At 50.3% G+C, this 22,780-nt stretch overlaps 7 protein-coding genes across 7 annotated transcripts; 5 read left to right on the forward strand and 2 right to left on the reverse strand.

The window, feature by feature from the left end:
• Window positions 1-588: 588 nt before the first annotated feature.
• Window positions 589-2,501, forward strand: N7473_007647 (bZIP transcription factor; the record flags this gene model as incomplete). Its single annotated transcript, XM_057153587.1, has 2 exons — window positions 589-850; window positions 1,930-2,501. The coding sequence occupies 2 exons, from the start codon at window positions 589-591 to the stop codon at window positions 2,499-2,501; spliced, it is 834 nt and encodes a 277-aa protein (XP_057007925.1).
• Window positions 2,502-3,934: 1,433 nt separating this feature from the next.
• N7473_007648 (class I SAM-dependent methyltransferase) lies at window positions 3,935-4,606 on the forward strand (the record flags this gene model as incomplete). Its single annotated transcript, XM_057153588.1, has 1 exon — window positions 3,935-4,606. One exon carries the CDS (start codon window positions 3,935-3,937, stop codon window positions 4,604-4,606), a length of 672 nt encoding a protein of 223 aa, XP_057007926.1.
• Window positions 4,607-4,736: 130 nt separating this feature from the next.
• On the reverse strand, window positions 4,737-7,261 carry N7473_007649 (Eisosome component PIL1/LSP1 family protein). The gene is made up of 4 exons (XM_057153589.1): window positions 7,100-7,261; window positions 6,761-6,963; window positions 6,416-6,549; window positions 4,737-6,333 (listed from the first exon to the last, which is right to left on the reverse strand). The coding sequence occupies exons 2-4, from the start codon at window positions 6,876-6,878 to the stop codon at window positions 5,545-5,547; spliced, it is 1,041 nt and encodes a 346-aa protein (XP_057007927.1). The 5' UTR covers window positions 6,879-6,963; window positions 7,100-7,261; the 3' UTR covers window positions 4,737-5,544.
• A 978-nt stretch (window positions 7,262-8,239) lies between these two features.
• N7473_007650 (ssDNA endodeoxyribonuclease RAD2) lies at window positions 8,240-11,629 on the reverse strand (the record flags this gene model as incomplete). Its single annotated transcript, XM_057153590.1, has 1 exon — window positions 8,240-11,629. The coding sequence occupies one exon, from the start codon at window positions 11,627-11,629 to the stop codon at window positions 8,240-8,242; it is 3,390 nt and encodes a 1,129-aa protein (XP_057007928.1).
• Window positions 11,630-11,962: 333 nt separating this feature from the next.
• N7473_007651 (tRNA (34-2'-O)-methyltransferase regulator RTT10) lies at window positions 11,963-15,537 on the forward strand (the record flags this gene model as incomplete). Its single annotated transcript, XM_057153591.1, has 3 exons — window positions 11,963-11,980; window positions 12,046-14,715; window positions 14,764-15,537. The coding sequence occupies 3 exons, from the start codon at window positions 11,963-11,965 to the stop codon at window positions 15,535-15,537; spliced, it is 3,462 nt and encodes a 1,153-aa protein (XP_057007929.1).
• A 3,166-nt stretch (window positions 15,538-18,703) lies between these two features.
• On the forward strand, window positions 18,704-19,825 carry N7473_007652 (SGNH/GDSL hydrolase family protein; the record flags this gene model as incomplete). The annotated part of the gene is made up of 5 exons (XM_057153592.1): window positions 18,704-18,804; window positions 18,873-18,955; window positions 19,011-19,257; window positions 19,317-19,572; window positions 19,622-19,825. The coding sequence occupies 5 exons, from the start codon at window positions 18,704-18,706 to the stop codon at window positions 19,823-19,825; spliced, it is 891 nt and encodes a 296-aa protein (XP_057007930.1).
• A 1,027-nt stretch (window positions 19,826-20,852) lies between these two features.
• On the forward strand, window positions 20,853-22,138 carry N7473_007653 (glycoside hydrolase family 5 protein; the record flags this gene model as incomplete). The annotated part of the gene is made up of 6 exons (XM_057153593.1): window positions 20,853-20,946; window positions 21,005-21,063; window positions 21,132-21,284; window positions 21,335-21,399; window positions 21,456-21,553; window positions 21,609-22,138. 6 exons carry the CDS (start codon window positions 20,853-20,855, stop codon window positions 22,136-22,138), a joined length of 999 nt encoding a protein of 332 aa, XP_057007931.1.
• Window positions 22,139-22,780: the final 642 nt, after the last annotated feature.

The raw sequence follows: 22,780 nt of genomic DNA on the forward strand, positions 1-22,780 counted from the left end.
CTGCCCCCTGGACTCTGATTCGTGTTGTGCGTGGCGCGTTATGCGACTGTCAGTGGGGTCCGCTTGAACAGTCCGCGTGAAGCTGAATCGAGGCCAACCCGCTCAATCTCTCAATCATCACCACCACAATCCATCACCGAACAACCATCCCACCAGTGAATTGTCGGGTCTCTGCTCCATTTCAAACTCAGGGCTTCCCTCGGCTTGCTCCTCTTTATATAATCTTTTTTTCTTTTTTTCTCACTGCTTATTTCTCCATTGGCACCCCCCTCCTCCCGAAAGATCGTCAGATTCCATCTCATCTGGTCCGGGGTTCCAGTGGAAGCATTCACTTTCACACATCCCTCCTGCTTTCCCCCTCCAGGTCAAAGCTCCATCCACACACACTTGGGAACATTCAAATCCCACGGCCATTACCACTGGTTGTTGCGCACATCATCTTATTCCCCCCTCCTCCGCCCTAAACGCTAGACGGTCTTCAGCCCTTCAGGCAAATCTGGTCGCTGGTTCCGGGTCTTTTTAGTTTTTCTATTTCTACCTCTTCCTCTAAAATCTCGCCCTTTTCCCCTTTCTCTTTTCTCCCCCATCATGCCCGAGGAACTCCCACTTCCTCCCCCTGGTCCCCCCTTCGACAAGATCGAAAACTTCAACTTTCTTCTGTCGCGCACTGATCCCGCAGCCAAGGCTGCGCGCCACTATTCCTTTGACGCGGATACTGGGCTGGTCCCGTTTACCAACGTGAACATGGATTACGATCAGACTGAAGGCATGGGTGGCCTCTCGGTCAGTTCCTACGATAGTATAGATGATGACCGCGGGTCCCTGGATCTCCGGGGTTATCCATATCATGGTACGTGCATAATTTCTCTTTTTTGTCCATTTTTGAGGATCCATATCCAATTTCCCATCTTGATACCCCAAGCTTTGACTTGGTGCGAGAGGTTGCATCTGTTGCGCCATCGGGAGGCCTTGTGGTTCGTGTGCTGGCGTCTGGGCGTGTACCCTTGACGGCCTTTGATGAACCCTGCTGCTGGCAGCCGCCAGCAGCCGCAAATGGGATTTGCGCGCGTGAAGAGTGATGAGATGAGAGACCCGAGTCAAGCAGAATGAAGTGATTGAGCATTGCATCCTCCCCCTGTTATGGTTGTGCTTTCTTATTTTTGAATTCCATTGTGATTTGCTCGTATGCGTTGTTGCGTTTCTACCGTGACGGAGCTACTCCTCTCTCTTCCTCGGACTCCGAGACCCGATTATCCCCTTTGGACCCATTCATCTTGGGAAAATCAGACTTGCAAGTCAGATTCACTTCGATTTTGAGTTTCCAAGCTCGTGCTCCCCAAGCCAGGATGATCGGTCGTGGTGCAGTTCGGAATGAGGATGAGATCACCATTCCCAAGCGTGTCGATAGCGAGCACGCAATCCCGCAAGCAAATGACAACCTGCAGGACAACCAGCCAATTTGCTCCCAAACTGCAGTTACTCCGCCATGGCTGCCTGGGGCTTCTCCATTTGCTCATAACGCCTGCGGTTGTGCTCATCTGCCCAGTCCCCATTTGCCTGTTGGCCCTTATTGTCTCTGCCCTATCCCCATGGACCCTTCTTTTCTTATTCTTGGGGGTTGCTACTTGAAGCATGATCGCGTGCATTTCCTCCCCTCAACCCCAGGGAGGGAGGCGATCTATCACTTTGTCTGCTCAGTTCCCTCATTCTGCTCGGCTTACTTCCCGTCTCTCCTCTTTGCTGCCTCGTTATCTCTTCTTGCAACCCTATTATCACCCCTGAGGCTATATCAACCTACTGTTCGGTGATATAGCCGAAGGTCCCTGACCTCCTTCTTCTTCCTGTTGCTGCTCTTGTAGTACATCCAACACATTACATATTTATTTACCATCATGCCTCACACACTTGATCGCTTACTCCATCCCCCAGGCCCAACCGGCGACAAAGGAATCAACTACTCCATTCCCGACCACATCATGCCGTACTCGACACACTCTATCTACCCGCCAGTCCCCTTCGCGCCCGATGACTTGGGCCACGCCCCGGGAGCCATGACTCCCTCGGACGTCTCATCATCAATCTCCCCGCCCAACGGCCAAATGGGCAACACCAAGTACTCCACCTCCATCTCAGGGGACCGCATCGCAGCCGCCCTGAACCAAGAGGAAGGCGTGCGGGTTGCGGCCGAAGAAGATCGCCGCCGTCGCAACACAGCCGCCTCCGCCCGCTTCCGTATGAAGAAGAAGCAGCGCGAGCAGGTCCTCGAGCGTACCGTGCGCGAGACCACAGAGAAGAATGCTTCTCTCGAGGCTCGCGTCGCACAGCTCGAGATGGAGAATCGCTGGCTGAAGAATCTGCTTACTGAGAAGCATGAGGCGACTCCTTCGCGGATGCCGCCTCCTCCACAGGATAGTACGCCTCTCGAGTCGAAAGCGAGCAGTACACGCTCGGGTCAAAAACATATTCAGCCTAAAAAGAAGGGTGTCGGCACTGATGAGTAGGCTTTAAATGGAAAGTTGGCTCTTGCTTTTGTGTGTGTTTTGGCTTTTTGCCTTGATTTGATTCTTGTTTTGCTGCTGTTGCGTTTGGCCTGGGTTTGTGTATCATCTCCCATCTTGCGGTCATCGACTCCGATTCCTCGAGGGACCCTGTTATGTGTTTCTTTTAGTCTACCATGTCATTTGCTGTTTGTTTGAGTGTGATTTTACCTTGTACTCCCATCCTGACCCACTTTCATCCCATATTTACTACACAGGGTGACTGATGGAGTCAGGATGGGAGATACGGTAGACACTCATGCCCCCCATGACGATGTCACGACCTTTCTCCTTCTCGTCTCTCCACGGTTCAAGACTCAGGTCCGACCGTGGCTTCTGCGATTCTCAGAGATGGTCTTTGCCTCTGTGGGTCTATCTTCTTGCTTGGTTATCTTTGGTCTTCTCTTTGCTATCCTCGTTTTACACTCCTCTCTTTATCTCCCATATACTCCTCTCTCACCCGATTTTTACCATCGGGCTCTTGAGTTTTCTCTTTTATTACAGGCTTTTACGCCACTCATTGCTTGGATAAGGATATATGCATGATATGTGGTTCTGCTTCTCCCCAGTGGGAGATTGGAATGTTGTTAGGTCGTGGTGTTGTTGCCGAAGAACCGTCTCGGTTCTCGGGTGGTCTGGTTTCCCTCACTCGTTTGCTCTTGTTGTTTTTTTGGGATTTGAATCCCCTTCTTGCTAGTCATTTGAGGAGTGCGCTGCTTGCATACTAAACTACTTGCGTACTGGATGTGTCTTTGTCCGAGTGACTGACTTTTTTTGCTTTTGTGACCTCTCGTAATTAGCTTCGTAGACGGACAAGCCGGACCTGATTCGGCAGTTATGCTAACCCTAATAATATCCTCGAGCCAGGCAAGCCCTCATGCACCTCTTACGTTTTTAATCCCGAATGCTGTAACAACCGGCCCTGTGGATCACTCACAGCCGGGAATCTGAGTTCCGTGGCTTTTCACTTGGTACTTTGTCCGACAAGGTACGACAATAGTACTGGATGATTCCTTCCTACCTTATTTAGTCTCCTCAGCCGCCTCAGCCGCCTTACTTTGCTTACTACTGTACTCAGTAACTAACTTATCATCACCCTTATACATACATACTCTCATCTCCCATTGAGTCTATGATTCCAGGGGAAACAGTAATAAACGCGGCGTCCGAAAGAGGTCAAGGTTGCTTACGCGATGAGTCACGACTGATGACTCGGGATGCCTAACTAACTACAGTATGTGGGGTAATCTCATCCACAGTCTTCACAACCCTATAAATACCCCAGAAATAATCATATCCGGGGTTTGACTCGATATCAATTCCACAAATTCAAAGTTGAAAACTTACAAGCCACCAAAGGCTATCTATATATCGGAAATTTCCGTTTTCTCATCAAAATGACCGAATCCACCCAAATCAAAGCAGACATCAAAAAGGCCTACGATGCCATCGCCCCCAAATACCTGACCTGGACTGAATCCACGCATAAAGTCCGCCTAGGCTACGTGGAAACCCTCCTGAAAAACTTCAATTCCACTTCACCACTCTCAATTTTGGAATTAGGCTGCGGCGCCGGCGTCCCAGTAACCCAACACCTCTCCACCCTCCCAAACACAACCGTCACCGCAAACGACATCTCATCCACGCAAATCAGCCTCGCAAAAACCCACCTCCCACCCTCAGTCACCCTAATCCAGGGCGACATGATGGAGCTCACTTTCTCAAACGAATCCTTTAACGCCGTTTTGGCAATGTATTCGATTTTCCATCTCCCGCGCGAAGAACAAGTTACCATGTTAACGCGGATTTATGCCTGGTTGAAGCCGGGGGGGTTGTTGTTGGCTAATTTTGCGGCGGGGGAGTTTGAGAACGAGTTTGATGCGGCGTGGCTGGGTGGGAAAGACGGGGTTGTGCATTGGAGTGGGTGGGGGGTTGAAGGAACGAGGAGGGTTTTGAAGGAGATTGGGTTTGGGATTGTGATTGATGAGGTTGTGCAGGATGAGGAGCGGGAGATGGATGGGGGGGTTAAGAAGGTTGATTTTCATTGGGTTATGGCTAGGAAGGTGTAGGTATAGAGGATATGGAGGAGCTGAGTTAGGTGGGATATGGGGATGATTTGATAGAGATAGTATAAGGGCGTGAAGTAAAAGTGAAAGCACGATTCCATTAACACCTAATTGATTACCCTGGTCCAATGACCATATCCTATCCTATCCTATCCTATCCTATCCTCATTCTGAAATCTCATCCCCGAACGAGGCTTCGGCCAATATAAACCCACGAAGAAAAAGAGAATAACAGGACAGCACAAGATGGTATTACATTAGAGAAACAAACAACAAGGGACGAAGGGAAGTCAAAGCAGAAAAAGAGGAATGCCCAGTCGTTTTCTTTCGGTTGTGCAGAGTCACACATGTACCCGATTCCATCTCTTAGAATAGAACCTGGGAATCGGAAAGGGAACCGACTGGAGCATGGGGCTCCTGCGGCCCACAGTCCCCCAGGAGCCACACAGGACAAAAAATCGGGGTAACGGCAAGCACGACCAACGGGTGCGGTATCACGACATAGGCAGGAGATCATCAGGTGGACTCAATGCAAGGGTTCGTAGATGGCTGGCTCGGAAAGTGATGGCCAGGGATGGAGAGACATGAATGACGTGACTGACATCCATCCCGGGGTCGACGAATTAAAGAACGGAAATATGATGAAATTCCGTATGCAATGCCAAGACCATCTCCTTCTCGAGCCGGGTGAAACCCTAGCACCGGACAACGCAGACGCAGAAACGAGTGTGGTGTTTGAGAAATTGGAGAGTGGAAGTAAACGGGGATTGAGGTGAAGATCCAGGTCTGAGGCCGAGGTACGAACCGTAGATTTACTCCGATCCTTTCCCTCCATCTCATGCAGCCCTCCAAACTGGGCGAGAAACGAAGCCGTCAAATTCGTGAAGTAGGAAAACAACAAAGGAAACACAAAAATACCGAAATCATTGTGTCGCCTTTACTTAGGAGGCGAGGGGCACCCGCTCCTCCTCGCGGCCGCGTGTCTCGCCATCCACGGTGCTGAGAACGTCCTCGCCGTCATCGTAGCTCGGGTGCTGGTCAGCAGGCAGCCAGGAGTCGCGGTCTCCAGTCATGGGCTGGTCTTGGTGGGATAGGTCGACACCTTCGCCGCTCTTGTTGACGTTGTTACGGTGGCGCTGGGAGAGGGTGCGCGAGCGCTGGGACATGTTGGACTTGACGACCGCCTTGGAGGAGACCCAGTTGCTGAGAGCATCCTCGCAGTCCTGAATGATGGCCTTGCTAGCCTCATAGCCGTCATAAGCGTGGCGGGTCTCACCGGGAGTGACGGGAGTGTCATCGATCAGGTCGAGCAGGTGCTTTCCATAACCGGCGACAATGGCGACCTTCTCGCAGTGCTCGCGGAGCGCATCAAACTGGTACTGGAAGGCGGCCTTGACCTTTTCACGGGTGATATTGGACAGCTGAGCCTCGGCGACGAGAGACTCGGCCTCGGCACGGACGAGCTCCTGCTCCAGCACGACGATGCGCGGCGAGTTGGGATCCTTGTACTTGAGCTTGGCGATCTCATCGGTGATCTTCTGCTTGCGGTCACGGCTGGGCTGGACCGAGGCCTCGATGTTGCGGATGCTCTTGATGGTCACGCGGTATTGGTCGTAGCGGTCAACGAACAGATCCTCAAGCTCACCGATCTCGTAGATAAGAACGCCCAGCTTGTCGGTTACGTCGGAGACATCCTCGTCGGCGGCTTCACCCCAGATGGAGAGTTGTTGCTGTAGGAAAATTCACCGCTTAGTTTCGAACGAGAATTGTGCCTAGCCACTCAATGGCGAGGGAGGTTCATAGGATACATACAGCGACCTCCATGCGCTCCCGTGCGACCAGCTCCATGCTGCGCATGACGTTCTTCTCCATCTTAACCAGCTGCGACAACTTGCGGGCGAGATCAGGGCCGAAAGCACCGGCGGCGTTTTTACGGAATGCATGGCCTGTAAACAGATGTCAGCGATCATTCTGAGACGAGTGATCCCCTCGTTGCTCGCTCTATGTTTCTCAATTGCTGGTTGGGAATCTCTGAGGCAACTGGAGTATGCCCAGTCAGGCTGCTTCGGGCTCCTCGGGACACCCCCTTTGAGAGCAACCAAACCTCGACAACCGTCGAGCTCACGAGGATCACAGTTTGTATGGTATGCCACTCACCAATGCCACCCTTTCCGAGCCACCGGTTCGACTTGGTAGAGGACATAGGTGGTGGGGGGTTCTCGATCTGCGAGGCGGTCGGGGCGCGCGACTGGCGCATAGAATAGGTGCGATGCATGGCGGCGGTAATAGTAGGAACCGATTAGGGGGTTTGGAGTCGAGGAGGAAGGATAAGGAGAGAGATTGATTGAGATTGAGGGTACCTGCAGCCAGCAGAGTTAGGAGTTAAGTGTGAGAAGAAAGAGAAAAAAAAGGAAAAAAGGCGATGGTGCCTTGCGCAGTAGTGACGTGAGCTAAAAGAGGGGGCCGGGGCCATTGGGGAGCTGTTGAAGAGCTTACGGGATGTGACGGAAGAGCACTGCAACCGGAGATCGACAAGGGGTAATAGTCAGGAGATGCAGGAGATGAGAGAGAAATATTTGGTTCACTCTGTTCGTAGTGGTAACTGAGCAGAAGTCGAGGCTAATATCTCCAGCCGGTGACTTTTACTGTGGATGCAGCTGGATGGTCTCCCCTGGTGACGTCGTCAACTTTTGATGGGGGGCACCTTACCCTTTTCGGTGGAGAACTGGGGGGAAATTGGAGAAATTGGAAAGCCACAGACGACGAAGTGGATGAGGTGGATGATGCGGAAGGTGAAATCTTGCAGATCCTATCCAGTAATTGAGAACGATGGAGTCAACAGAGCTTGATGGGAGTAAACTCCAGCTTCGGACACTGGCGGATCCCTTTCAGACTGGACTTGTTGCTGCGCCTCCCAGTTATGAGTTAGCAATTGAGGAATTGAGCAGGCCAGCAAAGCATAAAGCGAGACACTAACCACCAGAACAGTTAGGAAGAAGAGCTCCATGGGGCATTAGTTCATGTAGATCCAATAGCGTCGATTGTGAGATGCATTATTTTGGATGGAAAGGAAAAGCTGCGATCGCCGACGTCATCGTCCCCCTAGGTGCTGATGTCATCGGCGTGCAAGTTGGACGATGCCGCCGATTCAACCATGTCATGATTTGTCTAGCGTTGCATTATTCCTAGGATGAAAATTCTGTCTACTAAATCTAAAAACCTGGGATGGAAAAGCAGGTACTCTAGATGAGAAGAAGAAGAAGAAGAGTCAAAATAACTGATTCATTTTAGACAATCATGCAGTTCCTGAATATCGTGGATCATGGCGGTTGATCGTCAGTGGGGGGAGGAATGCTGGGACACTGCTTATTCGGTGGGGAGTCTGCAAATTAATTATGTAAGATAAGATGCCTTCTACGGTAGTTAGAGTACGTAGAGTGTTAATAATGAAAAAGCTTCGGTGGTACACTAATAGTGGACAGGCGCCGCCAGTCTGGTTCATGTTGATCCATCCATCCATTAGGGAAAAGTGCAGGTGTTCGTACACATTCGTAGATTCGTGACTACTTGGCTATGAAACACACCGAACAAGAGAATTACATACACAATAAATGCCCTCTCATCCTCTCCACCGGTTCATGCAGCCGACGAGTCCACACCCATCTTTCGCTTCTTACTGGCGCCACCCTTGGCACCTTTACTCCCTCGTTTGCCCGAGCTCGAGCCCTCCTCGGCCCGATCCTCGGTGGCTGTATCTGCACCTGCTGGTGCAGCTGCCGGCTCCTCACCACGGGCCTCCTGCCGCAGTCGGCCGAAGGCCTTCTCCATTCGGCTGGGACCACCACTACGTACCCGTGGCGCAAATGCTCCCGCGCCCAGAGGGCCCTGCATGAACTGCGTAATGTTCGACTGTGTGCCTTCCTGCGCCCGACGATTCATGTCTCGAATGACCGGCACCAGGACCTCGTCGGTGCGCTCTTGACTCCAGCCGATGGTCGTCATGAGGAATTGTCGAAGGCCATTGAGGTCTGGCACACCCCATTGGAATTGCGATGGGTCTGCATCGACTTCAGGCTCCAGGTAGGCGGTATCAACCCGGGTGTCGGGGAACGACGGTGGAAGGAAGATCTTTGAGGCTTGTTTACGGAATTTCTTCCGGAAGGCCAGATGCGCATCGTCTGGCTTGTTGACACCCATCTGGAGCTCTGTCCACCACTCTCGAAACTCTTCAAGGCCTGAGAACTCGGTGATGATTTCGAGGGCTTTGACGGGGCCAATACCCGGGATGCCTTCAGTATAATCACTGCCAAGAAGATGTGCAAAGCTGATAAGCTTGCGTCGGTGGAGCGCGTACTCCTTCTCAAAGTCGGACGATAGATAGCATTCCACAAATTTGCTCTGGTTGAACATGTTTTTGTAGACGCGGGTGCCACCGAAAAGGAAAGTATCACTATCGTCGGTGACAATCCCATCCACCAGCCCCAAGGTGACAAGCTCGGCACATTGCGCCTCGGCCTCCATCGGAGCAGTGATATAGGGCAGTCCAAAAAGTCGGAGCAGCTGCTGGCACTCATTGATCATAATCTGTGTCACCTCGTCTGCATCTCGTCGATCTTTCCGTTGTTGATTCCGGAGTTGCTTGAGTTCTTTCTCGTAGTCAACCTGATTGAGAATGACATCCGAGTTGAGGGTTTGCGCGAATCGGACGTGCTCCTCCCCTTCAGCTGCTAGTTGTCGCATGAGGTCTTCATCCTCTGGGTCACTGAAGTCGCCATCGTCTTGGCGGAGAAGATCAGGCGGCGCAAGTTCCTCTTCTGGCTCGGGATATCGATCGGTGACCACAGTAATCTCAGGAGGGCCTGCGGTTGGGACAGGAGCGGGAGAAGGGGGTACGACATCTTCAAACTCGGGTTCGGGAGATGACTCTTCCTGGAAAGATTGATCTGGTACATTGGCCTCTTTCACGTCTTCTTCGATAGTGACTACATGAGGTTCTCCAGCTGTGGCTTTGGCCTCGAGCGCACTATGGATAATCTCATTTTCGACAGACTCTGCAGCCACAGATGGGCGAGGAGGGGACTCTGGTTTCGTTGTTTCTGCTTCTTCCGATAAAATGGCTTCGATAGGCATAGGGGCTTCAGGGATCTTCTCTGAGTCTTCATCTAGATCAATCACTTCCTTGACCTCCGGGGTGTCATCAACCTCGATGATATCTGGTGATCGCCGATTTGAGAGGAACAAGTGATCTTGGTGTGCGTCATTTTGATCCTTGCTGTCGTTCTCGAAAATTGGCTCCGAAATAAATTCTTCACTCAACTTGTCTCCAAAGAACCACGGTGGAAGCGGCTCGGTCTTCTTCTTCTTCTTTTTCGCAGGCTCCTTGACGAAGCCACCAGCATCCTCGTCCAGTTCAGGAGGTTCGTCGGGCTTCTTAGTGGCCTTGTTTAGTGTGATAGATTCGAAAGGAAGCGGTCCAGAGAATGGGTTCTCAATGAGAGACTTCTTCTCGGAAACCTTCGTCTGAGCAACTGCAGCTGAAAAGTCCATGTCGTCGTCACTTTCATCAAAGGTCGGTTCTGGCAAAGGTTCTGGAGCCGTTATAGCCTGCAAAGGCCGGTTAAGAGAAATGTCAGGCATGTCTTCGTCTGCATCTTCGTTGGTCTGCATTGAAAGTGCGAGGGCTCTCGCGAGCTCGTCTTGTTCATCTTCTTCGAATATGTCTGAATCTTGACGCCGGGACTGCGATAGGATATCCTGATCGTCTTGGACGAAAAGCGCATTCTCATCGGCTTTCCGGTTAGAGGCAGTGGGAGGATTTCTGCGTGACTCGAATATTGCTTTTTGCAAGTCTCTATCTTCTTGAGCTTGCTGTAAAGAGGTATCGAAAACTCCCTCTTGAAGGAACGGCAGCTTGGGTAGTCTGTTGACCCCTTCGATAGGCACATCCTCAAACTCGTCATCATCCGACACCTCGTCCGAGTCTGATATAGGGTCCGGCAGGCCATATTGATCTACATCAATAGGCTTGTCTTCCTGTCCCGCATCCTTATTTCCCACAACACCCAAAACCCAGCCACCTTCATTTTGGCTGTCTTTGACTAGGACGTATTCTCGTCCACGCTCGCCAGCGATTCGCTGTCCAGACTTGTAGAAAGCCTCTTCTCCGTTCATACCATTGATGTTCATTAGTCGTTGCGTTAAATCATTTCGTTCCGTGACTCGTTCAATCTGAAACCTTGAGAAGGCCATGCGATCGGGAAACATAGTATCAAGTTGTTCCTTGGAATAACCCATTCTCAGTCGACTCCTAAGCCGGGCTGCATTCAAAATATTGTACCTGTCCGTGGCCGGCAGGCTGAGAAAGAAAGGACTGTCAAAGTCTATTTTAGAAAAGTCGTAGAGGTTGATATCTTGGCCCTGATGGAACTGTCGTGCATATTCCTCCAACTCTTCCTGGGACATAATGCGAGGGTCATTCGGAGCACCCATCTCTTCAAGCGAGACATCCAAGTTCGGCAAGTGGTACTGGTCCTTCTTTTTGAATTTTCGGTTCTTTTGCCTTTCCTGCTCGGTCATGAGAGCCTCGTCCGCATAGACTGGGGCATCAGGCACCACCTCCTCTTCATCTTGGGGACGCTTTTTGTTCCGTCGTCGCGACTCCGCTTCTTCTTCTGCGGTCCGCTGCATTTGCACTGCAAGCAACTTCCCCGCAGTCCTTGTCGCATCTTCTCTTCGACCCTCTCTTCTTTTCTTCCGCGCCGCAATCGTCTGTCGTTTCAACACCGGTGCGCCGCCATCGAAGACGAACACCGGCTTGATTCCAAAGTATAAAAGCTTGCATATCCTTCGAAAGAAGCCGACAATATGTGAGTTACGGAGGGCATTACCCTCCTTGTCGCGCACTGCTTTTAGGAACTGATAAATCCAGATTGACGCGTCAACGGCTAGCCGCTTCTTGTTGAGTGTCTCGAGTTTGATAGGTCGGGCGCAGGGCTGCAACACTGTCCAAAGGCCGGTAACACCCATCTTGGTTTAGATAGTGGGTGACGTTCGACTGGACTCGAGCACTGTGAGCAAGCTCGCTGAAGGCTCACCGAGGTGAGGCTCATAGGGTTCGAGTCGTTGCGGCGGAATGCGAATTACGTCAGTTTTCTGCTTCGGGCACGTTGAGATGCGCGTTATCACGTGATCTATCTTCCTCTATTTGGGTTAGTGCGCGCATCGAAATTAGGTAAGCATTTGATTGTGGAAGGCACACTTCGACAATGTGCGTCTACCCAAAAGAAATATAAACTGACATTGATTCAGTGAGGAGAGAGTAAGAGTGTCAAATTTCACTACGCCGTGGAGTCTGGGGAGATGCCAGTCTCTCTTGAGGTCAGTGCCCGCATATATGGGGATCTTCAGTGTATGGGTTATCTTGCTGACTCAAAAATTGGCAGCATGTGGATGCATGTCTCCCAATATCAGCCTTGAAGGTGTTTCAATGCTACGAGCGTGCTTTCATTCTTGAAGGGCAGGGGCCATATTTTCGAGTGGTCGATGACCAGAGTGGCAACGTCTCTGCTCATGTCCAGGCATTCAAACGCAACCATGTTCATGGCTTTATCAACTTTCCTTGCCCGCAGAAAAGCGAAGATGACTTATACTGCAGGAAAATTATGGTTTGGGGTGGTAAATCGCTGAGAGTCATCAAAATTTCCATTGATCGAAACTATGGAGTCACATTAGCAGTGTCCAGTGCTGAATTCCTCACCCCAGACTGGCTTATGAGCGGTTGCGCTGCTGTTGCAGGACAGCCCAACACAGCTTTCCTCATCACTGCAAACAATGCGCTCCTAATGGCCAAAGTTGAAGACGGCTACTATGCGCAGTATAGCAAGAGAATCTGCATTTATCAGCTCGTAACGAGTGTAAAGTGCATTTTGTACGCTGCTGACATCGTGGCTCTTTCGCCTTCTCATGTCCTGATTGCTTCGGGAACCGCCTTTGGCGAGATTGTGGTTTGGTCTTGTTTTATAATTGAAAACGAGCCAAGTCAGCTCAAGGCAGTTGGTTCTATTCATCACTACTTCACTGGTCACGATGGGTCTGTATTTGGAGTGCGAATCTTTCCAAATATCTCATCTTTGAACGGCGGTCGCTCTGGCAGGTTGCTGGCAAGCTGCAGTGATGACCGGACTGTGAGAATCTGGGACATAACCGATTGCGAGACAAAATCTCCCAAGGACCCATCTGCCTACTCCACAGATGGCTTTGAGCTCCGAAGCACTGGATATGGCAGCGGTCTTGGAACCGAGGCATGTGTTGCGAAGGCTTTTGGTCATGCTGCTCGTATCTGGAATGTTATTCCATGCCCAGCTGAGGAAGATAATCCAAACACCCTAGGTCTAGTCTCTCGAGGTGAGGATCGGACCTGTGTAGTGTGGGAACTCAGCTGGGAGACGCCATCTTCTGGTACCACAAAGTATCAGCTTCGGGAGATGTCCTCAGCTCAACCTCATTTGGGACGACACATCTGGGCTTTTGATCTCTGTGAGCATGGTGTAGAGACGATAGTCTATACTGGCGGTGCTGATGGGGCTTTGAAAAGTTTCAAAGTCAGGAAACATGTGTTCTCTCCGTCGCAGTACAATACTCCGGGCCAAAATAATCCTACAAGCCAGAAGAAAATTTCCGACCCTGATGCGCCTAGAACAATCGATTTCGTCTCTCCGGACTGTCTGATTGCTTGCTCTCTGCGCAGCGAGCTCCGTCTTGGACACGTGAGCCCAACGGACAACGCGAAAGTTACGTGGGAGACGCTTTGTACTGCAGAAGATCTCCGGTCATACTCGCTGATTACTGGGATTCCAACTCAGCGACTAGCTTTGATTGCCAACTCGCAAGGATTGGTCAGGCTCTACAGTCACAGCACGAGATCGGTCATTGATTTGGTGAATCTAGGCAAGCGTCCTCGGAGTATTCTGATTGCCCACGAACAGGCGCTGTCTGATCACATTTCAATTATTGTTCACTACTACGCTGGTGAAGAAGCCACTTTGATGACTGTCACAGGCTGGGAAACCAGTTGCCCACAAGCTGAGGTGCGACCCTTCAGTTTACCGAAAGCGCCATATATCGTGACTGCGGCCGCTTTGTTGTACAATGGCAAGTATTTGCTACTTGGGTCCGAGCTTGGAGGTCTGGCAGTGTACCAGACTGCAGGTCTTGGTCTTTCTTCCAAGCCATTGGTAGACAAAAGGCGAATCCATGGCCACGAGGGCACCACCTCTATTCGGGCTGTGAAGCCAGCCGCCGGAGAGCAGGAATACATTTTAACATGTGGACGTGATGGCAATTACTGTTACCATGAACTACAGGTGAGAGAAAGTGAAAGCGTTACTGTCTCACTCGAAACACTCGATCAGACCTCTTCGGGTCTCGGCCAAGACCTTTGGGGTGTGTACCTAGAAGAGGTAACTGGTGATCTCATGGTATACGGGTTTCGATCGCAGAACTTTGTCCTGCGAAACGAGACAATACAACAAGATGTCATCTCCATCGCCTCAGGCGGCGCTCGCAGGGTCTGGTCATACCAGCCCGGTACGGAAACCAGCAAGCCCCTGCTGGCTTGGCTCGAGAAACCCAATCTGCAAGTGATGCGCATTCAAACCGACGCCAACCGTTCTATTCGGGCTGGTGGGCATGGACGAGAAATCAGGACTATGGACGGAATGAGCGCTGTCCAAGGGAGAGGATCATACTTTGCTACTGGAGCAGAGGATACCATCGTACGCATATTTGCGGCATCGAGCCAAGCAAATGAAGGCCCATGGGGCTCATTCAAGTGTCTGCGCATTTTGGACAAGCATCGGTCAGGGATTCAACAAGTAAGCTGGTCAAAAGATGGCCGATACCTTTTCACCAGTGCTGGACAAGAGGAGGTTTTTGTATGGGGAATTACCTGGCTTCCTTCCTGTGACATCTCCGTGAAAATGGTAGCCGATTGTCCGAAGAGTGACCCAGACTCCGAGATGCGGATAACAAGTTTCGATTTGGTCGAAGTGGAAGAATCTCATGCTGGAAAGGGGTTCCTTCTCTGCTTGACACTGTCCAACTCAACTATCAGGGTATGACCATCTCCTTTCACCTAACTATAGATTATTAACTGGAAGTAGATCTTCCACTTCTCGCCCTCTGAACTATTCCGATTTACCCTGTTGGCTCAGGGGACGTACATGACGAACTGCCTGACCCAAACAAAACTTTGGGTGAAGGATTCCTCGGTGAATCTCATAACAGCCGCAACAGATGGCTACTTCACCCTCTGGGACTTGACCGACACACTCGAATCATTCTATGACATCTCGTCATCTATTCTCAAAGCGAAACGGTCGTTTGAAGGTTCTTCTATCATACCTGAGGATATCGCCTGTGAAAGCAGATATCGAGTCCACTCCAATAGCACCAAAGCAATGGAACTGGTGCCTCTTTCAGATACGGCCGCCGTCATTGTGACTGCAAGCGATGACTGCTCAATAAACGTGTCACTTTTGAGGACCCGCTCCGCGGATCCTGATGCCGATGAGATCGGCGTCAACGCGTGTGTGTCGACCGTCTCCATTCCAGACGCTCATGCAGCATCAGTGACAGCCCTGAAAATTCTTCGCCAAGAGGTTTCAGCCACTGCCTCCGGGCTACCCGTCTCAAGGCTGACCTTTGTGACTTCTGGCAATGACCATCGGTTGAAGCTATGGTCTATCACAGTGGATCCCACAAAACAGGGCACAGAAGGAATGATTGTGGAATTTTTGTTGGATAGATACAGTGCCGTGGCTGATATCGCCTCTCTGGGGTTCCTGCCAGAACTCGATTCTCAGTCAGGAAAAACACAAGGAAAGCTACTCGTCGGTGGTGCTGGGATGGAAATGTTGGAGGCCAGATTGATGTGAGGCCTGAACTTCATGATGTCACGTAATCCTTGCTTGTACATAGGTAGGAAAAGCATGAAACCCGAACATAATCAATGTTGTGGCGCTGGCCTCATTTGCAAATTCTTCATCGTTCTAGTCGTAAGCTGTGGCTCACGAGATGAAGCCCTTCCTCCTTCACCTTAGCCCAAGCCCCGTGCCTAGAAAGGCAACATTCCGCCTCCTCAATAAGGTTGATGAAGAAGTGGCGTTTAAATGAAGATTATGGATGTCATAAGTAATACTAAAAAAGGGCGGAGGTTGCCCCGAAGAGCATAAGATCTAGAACCCCGCAGTGTGCGGAGTAATTTCTTCCTTCCAGTAAAGCTTGCCTAATGACGCAGAATGTATACGAGCCAGTTTATTGCAGACGAGCATCAATTGCGGATACTTAATTGGCACCGGACGAAGGGAATACTTCTAGGAGCTTTCTCTTTTGTGAGATCCACCTTCAAGCCCCGTTTCCCTTTTAGTCCTCACCCAACGCCGCCTTTAGAGGTTGGGATCGTGGGGGGCAACTTGTGTAAGCATAAGCACGTATTCATGAGCGTTGAGTGTTGTATAGATAAGCGCGCCTTATTGAGTTAGGGCTGCCTGACACATTGAAAGAAGCGTTATATCGTCCTTGCACTTTTTGCTGAGGTGTGGATGCAGGACACGGGACTCTGTCAGACTTAGTACATATTTCTCAGTCCAGACTATGAGTGTCAGTTGAATCACCTGTGACAAGAAAGGGTAAGATAGGGTTAAGTCGACTAGTAGCAGACTACAGAATAGCATAGTGGTCCTAATTTTACCCACTGGTTCCTAGCCTTCTGCGACTCTCAACGAACTGCGAGAAAGCACTAACCAAGGTCCTCATCGTATTCCGGTAGCGAAAACACAGAAAGATTCTCATCTCGGGAAGCAAATTGCCGATATCCCGTAGCCCTCGACTGAAGAGGTTGCTGGGCTCCCCGGCCAGTCAGCGACCATAAAATCTACCCCGGTGGCGGCAAAGATCGCGCTGCCGACGTGCTAAATTAGCGACTTTTTGCCTGTCACATAAGGCTCTGATTAGTATCGAAGGAAGGAACGCAAAGTAGTAGAGCAGGCAACAGAAACTCACTTTCTCTCATCACTCCTCCGCCCCATCTTACCTCCCTCAGGCTCGGGCATTGTCCACGCGAAAAGGCGTCTGCGAGGCCCTGGACTAGACGTTCCTCCCGTGAAGGGCGATCATTTCGGACCGTAGATGCTAAATGAAGGGACCTGATATTTGGGGGTAGAATCTGAACCCCAAGTTCCGGGTCGTCAAGGGGATCCCGTGCCCCAAGCCGGGCATGGATTTCATCCATATTGAGAAACAAATGGTGCAATACACGAAATTCTCGAAAGCTTATGACCGGTCCGGGATTAGAGACATTCTCGAAATCCCATTTATGCCGACTATCGAGATGGATAGTTTCGAGGGTGGCCCGGTGTCACGGCGTCGCCTATCTGCACGCCCTTACCGCGTACATTCGGCCGGTGGGAGCCGCGGACTGATTCGTAGTGAGTGTGACGCAACTTTTGACAAGCCCATAGAATGTTTTTCAAGTCCAACTTGCCAAGGTCGGTATACGTAAAACGTAGCGTAGGGAGCTGAGAAAGAGGCGGAAACGGTGTGGGCCGACTCCAGAGACTCTCGCACATGTGCAGATTGAGGGTCTCTAAAGAGGGTCAGGCTGCCCACAGGTCACGAGCATCCTCATCTAGGCGAAGCAGCCGTCTATATAAGACGGCGAAGCTCCAAAGCAAATGTCGATTGTTTCGATAGGCAGTTGGGAGACTCGGGCGGCGCGGAGCCCGGCAGAGCCTAGGATTGAATGGACAGGTAGACCGATATGCAGGCTGAGATGTTCCAAATTTGGGAGATCTGTCATCAAGCCAGCCAGTAGATCGCCGACGGAAAGAGAGCGTAGGGCGTCGCGCTCTAGTGCCTGTGCAACCTCTCGGAGGGTATTTTGCCCTTTTTTCTGAGTAATCGGTTCCGTAAAATTGTGCGTAGCCAAAGTCGCGTATCAGATGCGGGTGAATGTAGATTTGCTTGACAAGGGAGGCAAGATCGCGTCTGTGGGTCACGGTGCGCATGAACGCGGTCAGACGACGGTCCCAGGTGTAATGTCTATACCATCGTGGTTCGCCATGCCCCAGCATGAACTCTTGGGATAAGATTGGTTCCACCACTTGCCGCAAATGCCGGGACACCAGGCACAGATTGCGCATTAAGTGACGCTCCTTGGGATACGAGAGAGTCTGCTGGTCCCCTGGTGCATATGGTTGTTGGACAAACAAAACAGGGGTTCAGACAGTGGGCGCCTGCGCGTACGCATCCCTAAATGACCCAAGATCATATGCAGGAGCTCCAGTGGAAGAGTCTCCAGGCTGACAGAAGCCACCGTTGTGGAAAATCCCTGTCGGGTGTGGTGGCCGAGTGTGCTTTTGGAAGGGTGGCGGAGGATACTCCCATCAGTCTGTCCTGACTGGTGTTTGTGTTGTGGCCATGCAAATATCTGTGATTCTCTTCTCCGGTCAATCTGAGTTGTTGATGGAAAGAGGAGCTTGCCATCACCCGCCTACGAAAACCCGCCCCAAACGGGTACCATAGCATCCCAAAGGGGAAGTGTCGGCGAGCACAAGATTACGCGATATCTTTAGTTTATTTTTTAAGTATCTTTAGATGGTGATACAGGCACAGAAGATTATATACGATCGTTTCATCTCGCCAATCATGGCTATTGATGTACATTGTTGCGTGGGTTGTTACACACAGTATTATGTACAGCTAGAATCGATTGAGCAGTTTGACCGCAAAATCATTAGAAGGCAGAGAGCACTTACCACGGAAAAATGTACACATTTGAAGTAAGTAAATCGGATTATACCCCGCAGTGTGAAGTATTGCTGGCAGGGATTCCCCGCATGAATTCTTCAGATGAGCACCTTAGCTCGCATTAAAGCGGCGACACCTCCCGATTAGGAACGGGCCCGTTTCGTATAGGTCCATAGGTCCATAGGGGTCTATACCTATCATGTTTAGGTTATCTGGCATCACATACGGGTACTTTAAAGGTGCCCCTTCCCCTCGACCAGTTTTCTCGAGGGTCAAGCAAATTTTGACTACAAGATGAAGCACTCTGTCTTTTCTCTGCTCATGGGGATCGCAGCTGTTGCTGCAGTGCCAACACACGGGCATCGGCGCTCATCGCCAACTTATTTCTTCACTTTGTAAAAAAAAAACTACAGATAATACACCGAATTATCCTGAAAGGAAATAATACTAATCAAAGTCTCAGTGGCGACTCTTACTCGATGACTAGTTTCAATGTTGAAGGTACACAGCCATCAGCTTCAAATCCCATGGGGAATCCTACACTTGGTACGTTTCTCATCAGTACTGGATTACTTGACCCGGTTTTTTGACTTCTACAAAGGAACGGGAGCTACTGGAGGCGGCATCAATTGGATTGGATACTTGACGACTACGGATAACCCCTCTCTCGTCCTAAGCTACAACTTGGCTATAGGTGGTGCAACCATTGACAACGCTATTCTCAATTCTGGATATCCGGACATGACCGGTCAAGTTGCCACCTTCCAAAGCAACTACAGCAGCAAGCCCGCTTCTGCACCTTGGTCTTCTTCCGATTCCGTCTTTGGCTTTTGGATTGGGATCAATGAGTAAGGCTTCCTGAAAATATTGAGAGAAAGTGTTACCCATACTTATCAGTTGTTTCTAGTGTTGGCTGGGGCTTCGGAGGTTACGATGCCAGCGTTCTCGTACCAACACTCATGGCCCAGTACAAGTCTCTTGTCGAGGAAATATATGCAGACGGTGGGCGCCGATTCCTCTTCGTAAATGTTCCCCCGGCGAGTCGGAGTCCATATATTCTCGACCAAGGGGCAAGTGTGTCACAAAAGCATGCCACCTGGACGACTGCGTATAATAAAGGTCTTGCCTCGATGCGTGCCGAGTTCGAGGATGCTCATGATGATGTGGGTATCCATCAAATTCGATCCTTAGTACACAACTAACCGCATGTAGGTTGAGACTGTTCTCTATGACTCTTGGACTTTCATGACAAAGATCTTGAATAGCCCCACGAAATATGGATATACAAACGCCACTTGTATCAATGACGATGGGGAGAGCTGTGTGTGGTGGAATAACTACCACCCAGGGCAGAAGTACCATAGATTGCAGGCGGCCGATATGAAGAGGATCCTACATCGCTTTGGGGCGTGGTAGCTTGATGTCATGGAAGTCATGTATTGATCTGCAGTCATTTAGCAAGCGAAGAGAAAATTATTCTCGGCTCCTTCGGCAGAAGAATCAAATGCTTCAGATATGTTATTTGTTATTATGCATCGGTGTAAATTGTTCCAGGTGGAGATCGCTCCTGTTTCAGGTGCGACGTCCTATTCGGGTACCTGATACATTTGAAACTCAATCTCAATCAAGTTCCACCGACTCCTGCTGCCATCAATTTTTAGCTACCGTGATCTCGTCTCCAGAATCTCAAAACAAATCGCGGCATCTTCTTGATAGGGTAAACTATGCCGCTTTGCCCCGCGCCCCCGCGTCGATCGATTCCCGAAGCGCCACGGGAGTCTCTAAACCAGCCTTCCATGAGCTAATTCGTGCTGCAACTCAAGCCACCAGTGCCTGAAGAATGTGGGGAAGAGTCCTGCATAATAGTTTGACTCACTTCTTATGAGATAATATGTACGGAGTAGTGATGGAGTGACGGAGTGACGGTCCCACTAACATCAAGTTATGGGCAAAGTCGTCGCAACGCATACGTCCATGATCATCGTGTACGTCTGGGCGACTTGGCAAGCTCCGTTTCATGATTGGATCCGGCAACACACGGCCATCTTTCTCCATATAGTAAGCAGCAGGAAAGTGGAGCGATCTTGGCTCTTCCCTTTGGTGGGGAATACCGGCCATGGAGAATCCCCATGAAACGTCCTGGTAGTGATAGACACTCGATATTTCCAATTCCTGCCTTAAGACAAGCCTGAACAATGTCGACGGGATGGGTGCCGTTTTGTACGTTCTGCACTCCGTGTCCAATTCTTTCTGTTATTCGGAGAGAAGACGGAATCGTTCGCTTGGCCTTAGTCGCATTCGGATAGGGGAGTTTCGCACAAAAGTCTTATAAGATATAAAACCAGCATGCTGTCCCGGCCCTGAGGAACTTGGTCAACGCCTACTTCACAGCCCGGTTCAATCTACACTCTTGTCACTTGGATCTTCCACCAACATCACCGATATGAGACTGAATAACATTATACTGTTGGCTGCCGCGGCAGGATCTGCGGTGGCATCTCCCTTCAAACATGCAAAGAGAGCCTCTTCTTTTGAGTGTATGTATAATCGTGGTTTCTCAACGCTTCAGGGATGATTGACACTCATGGACCGCAGGGTTCGGAGCAAGCGAATCTGGTGCAGAATTCGGGGAGGGCAATCTCCCTGGTGTCTGGGTGAGTAGACACAGTCAATCAGTGAGATTTCTTGATTTGAATGTGAAAAACTGATGGGCAGTTTGAAGGGAACCGACTATATTTTCCCGGATACTGGTACTATCCAAACACTGATCGGTGATGGCATGAACATATTCCGAGTTCAGTTCCTTATGGAACGACTGACTCCCAACGGCATGACGGGATCCTTTGACAGCGATTATTTAAAGAATTTGACAACGGTGAGAGCCATGTACTGTGCGATTGTTGATGTTGAGGCTGATACCAATAGGTGGTGAACTATATCACTCAAGCCGGCGCTCATGCTGTCCTTGACCCTCACAACTATGGGAGATTGTAAGGCCTTCTTTTCGATTGGTCTGCTAACTCCGCTATACTAACAACTTGGGCAGCAATGGTGCGATTATCTCGAGTACCTCGGACTTCGAGACTTTCTGGACGAATGTGGCTGGGCAGTTCAAATCTAATGATCTGGTCATTTTTGATACGAGTGGGTATACTCAATAGATCTTGATGCAAAATAATCACTAATGCCTTTGATTCAGACAATGAGTACCATGACATGGATCAAACCTTGGTGCTCAACCTCAACCAAGCAGCCATCGATGGCATCCGCGCTGCGGGCGCAACATCGCAGTACATCTTTGTCGAAGGCAACTCATACACAGGTGCCTGGACCTGGACCACAGTGAACGACAACTTGAAAGCCTTGACAGACCCACAAGACAAGATTGTCTATGAGATGCACCAGTACCTCGACTCTGACGGGTCCGGCACCAGCGAGACATGCGTCTCAACCACGATCGGCAAAGAGCGAGTCACCGACGCAACACAGTGGCTCATTGACAATGGTAAGGTCGGTGTCCTGGGCGAGTTCGCCGGCGGTGTCAATGACCAGTGCAAGACTGCTATTACTGGTATGCTGGACTATCTCGCTGAGAACTCGAATGTATGGAAGGGTGCTATGTGGTGGGCAGCTGGGCCTTGGTGGGGAACGTATATCTACAGCATGGAGCCTCCAAGTGGTGCTGGTTATACTGGTATGCTGTCGACTTTGAAGCCGTACTTTGCGTGAGTGTGGTTGATCATATGGATTTTCTATGTGGATATGTATATCTGTCAAGCCTAAGTATATATATCCGGACCGGAGGCCTGAGAATGAGTAGGAATGTAAGGAATCATTTTTGAAAAATTATGCTGAATAGCTTTGTAGAACATTGATAGCAAGGGAACAAGTATTTTCACTGTTGTCTCCTAGGATAAGAAAGGGATACTTATTCTTCGGTTTGGAGACAGCATGACAAGGATCCAAATTAGGATGAGCGGAGCGACCGACACATCAAGTCTTGGCAACAATGCAACCCGACAGGAGTCTCCGTCATCGCCTCTGGCTAGTGCGAGCGCACCCATCCCAAATTCGACAGAGCAAATCTGCATATCCCTAGACACCAGGCAGCGGCATACCTTACTTTAGATTCAATCTAGATTGTCTACACTGGAACAATTTCATCAGCAGAGAGCTATCTAAGCCCCAGAAAACTTAATCTTGAAACATAAATATAGAAATCAGGGACACCGGGAGTGGATAAACTTCGGACTATGAACATGGGAACTGCCTAGATCAAGCAATAAGAATACGACTATACTCATAAAGACTAGAGCAATTCTGCGAAGGGCACAGTGTGGTGGAGACTGCGCCCGTTGTGTGCGGAAAACG

The sequence above is a fragment of the Penicillium subrubescens genome (assembly GCF_028828155.1).
Source record: "Penicillium subrubescens strain IBT 31985 chromosome Unknown utg000005l_segment0_segment0, whole genome shotgun sequence".
Classification (NCBI taxonomy): Eukaryota; Fungi; Ascomycota; class Eurotiomycetes; order Eurotiales; family Aspergillaceae; genus Penicillium; species Penicillium subrubescens.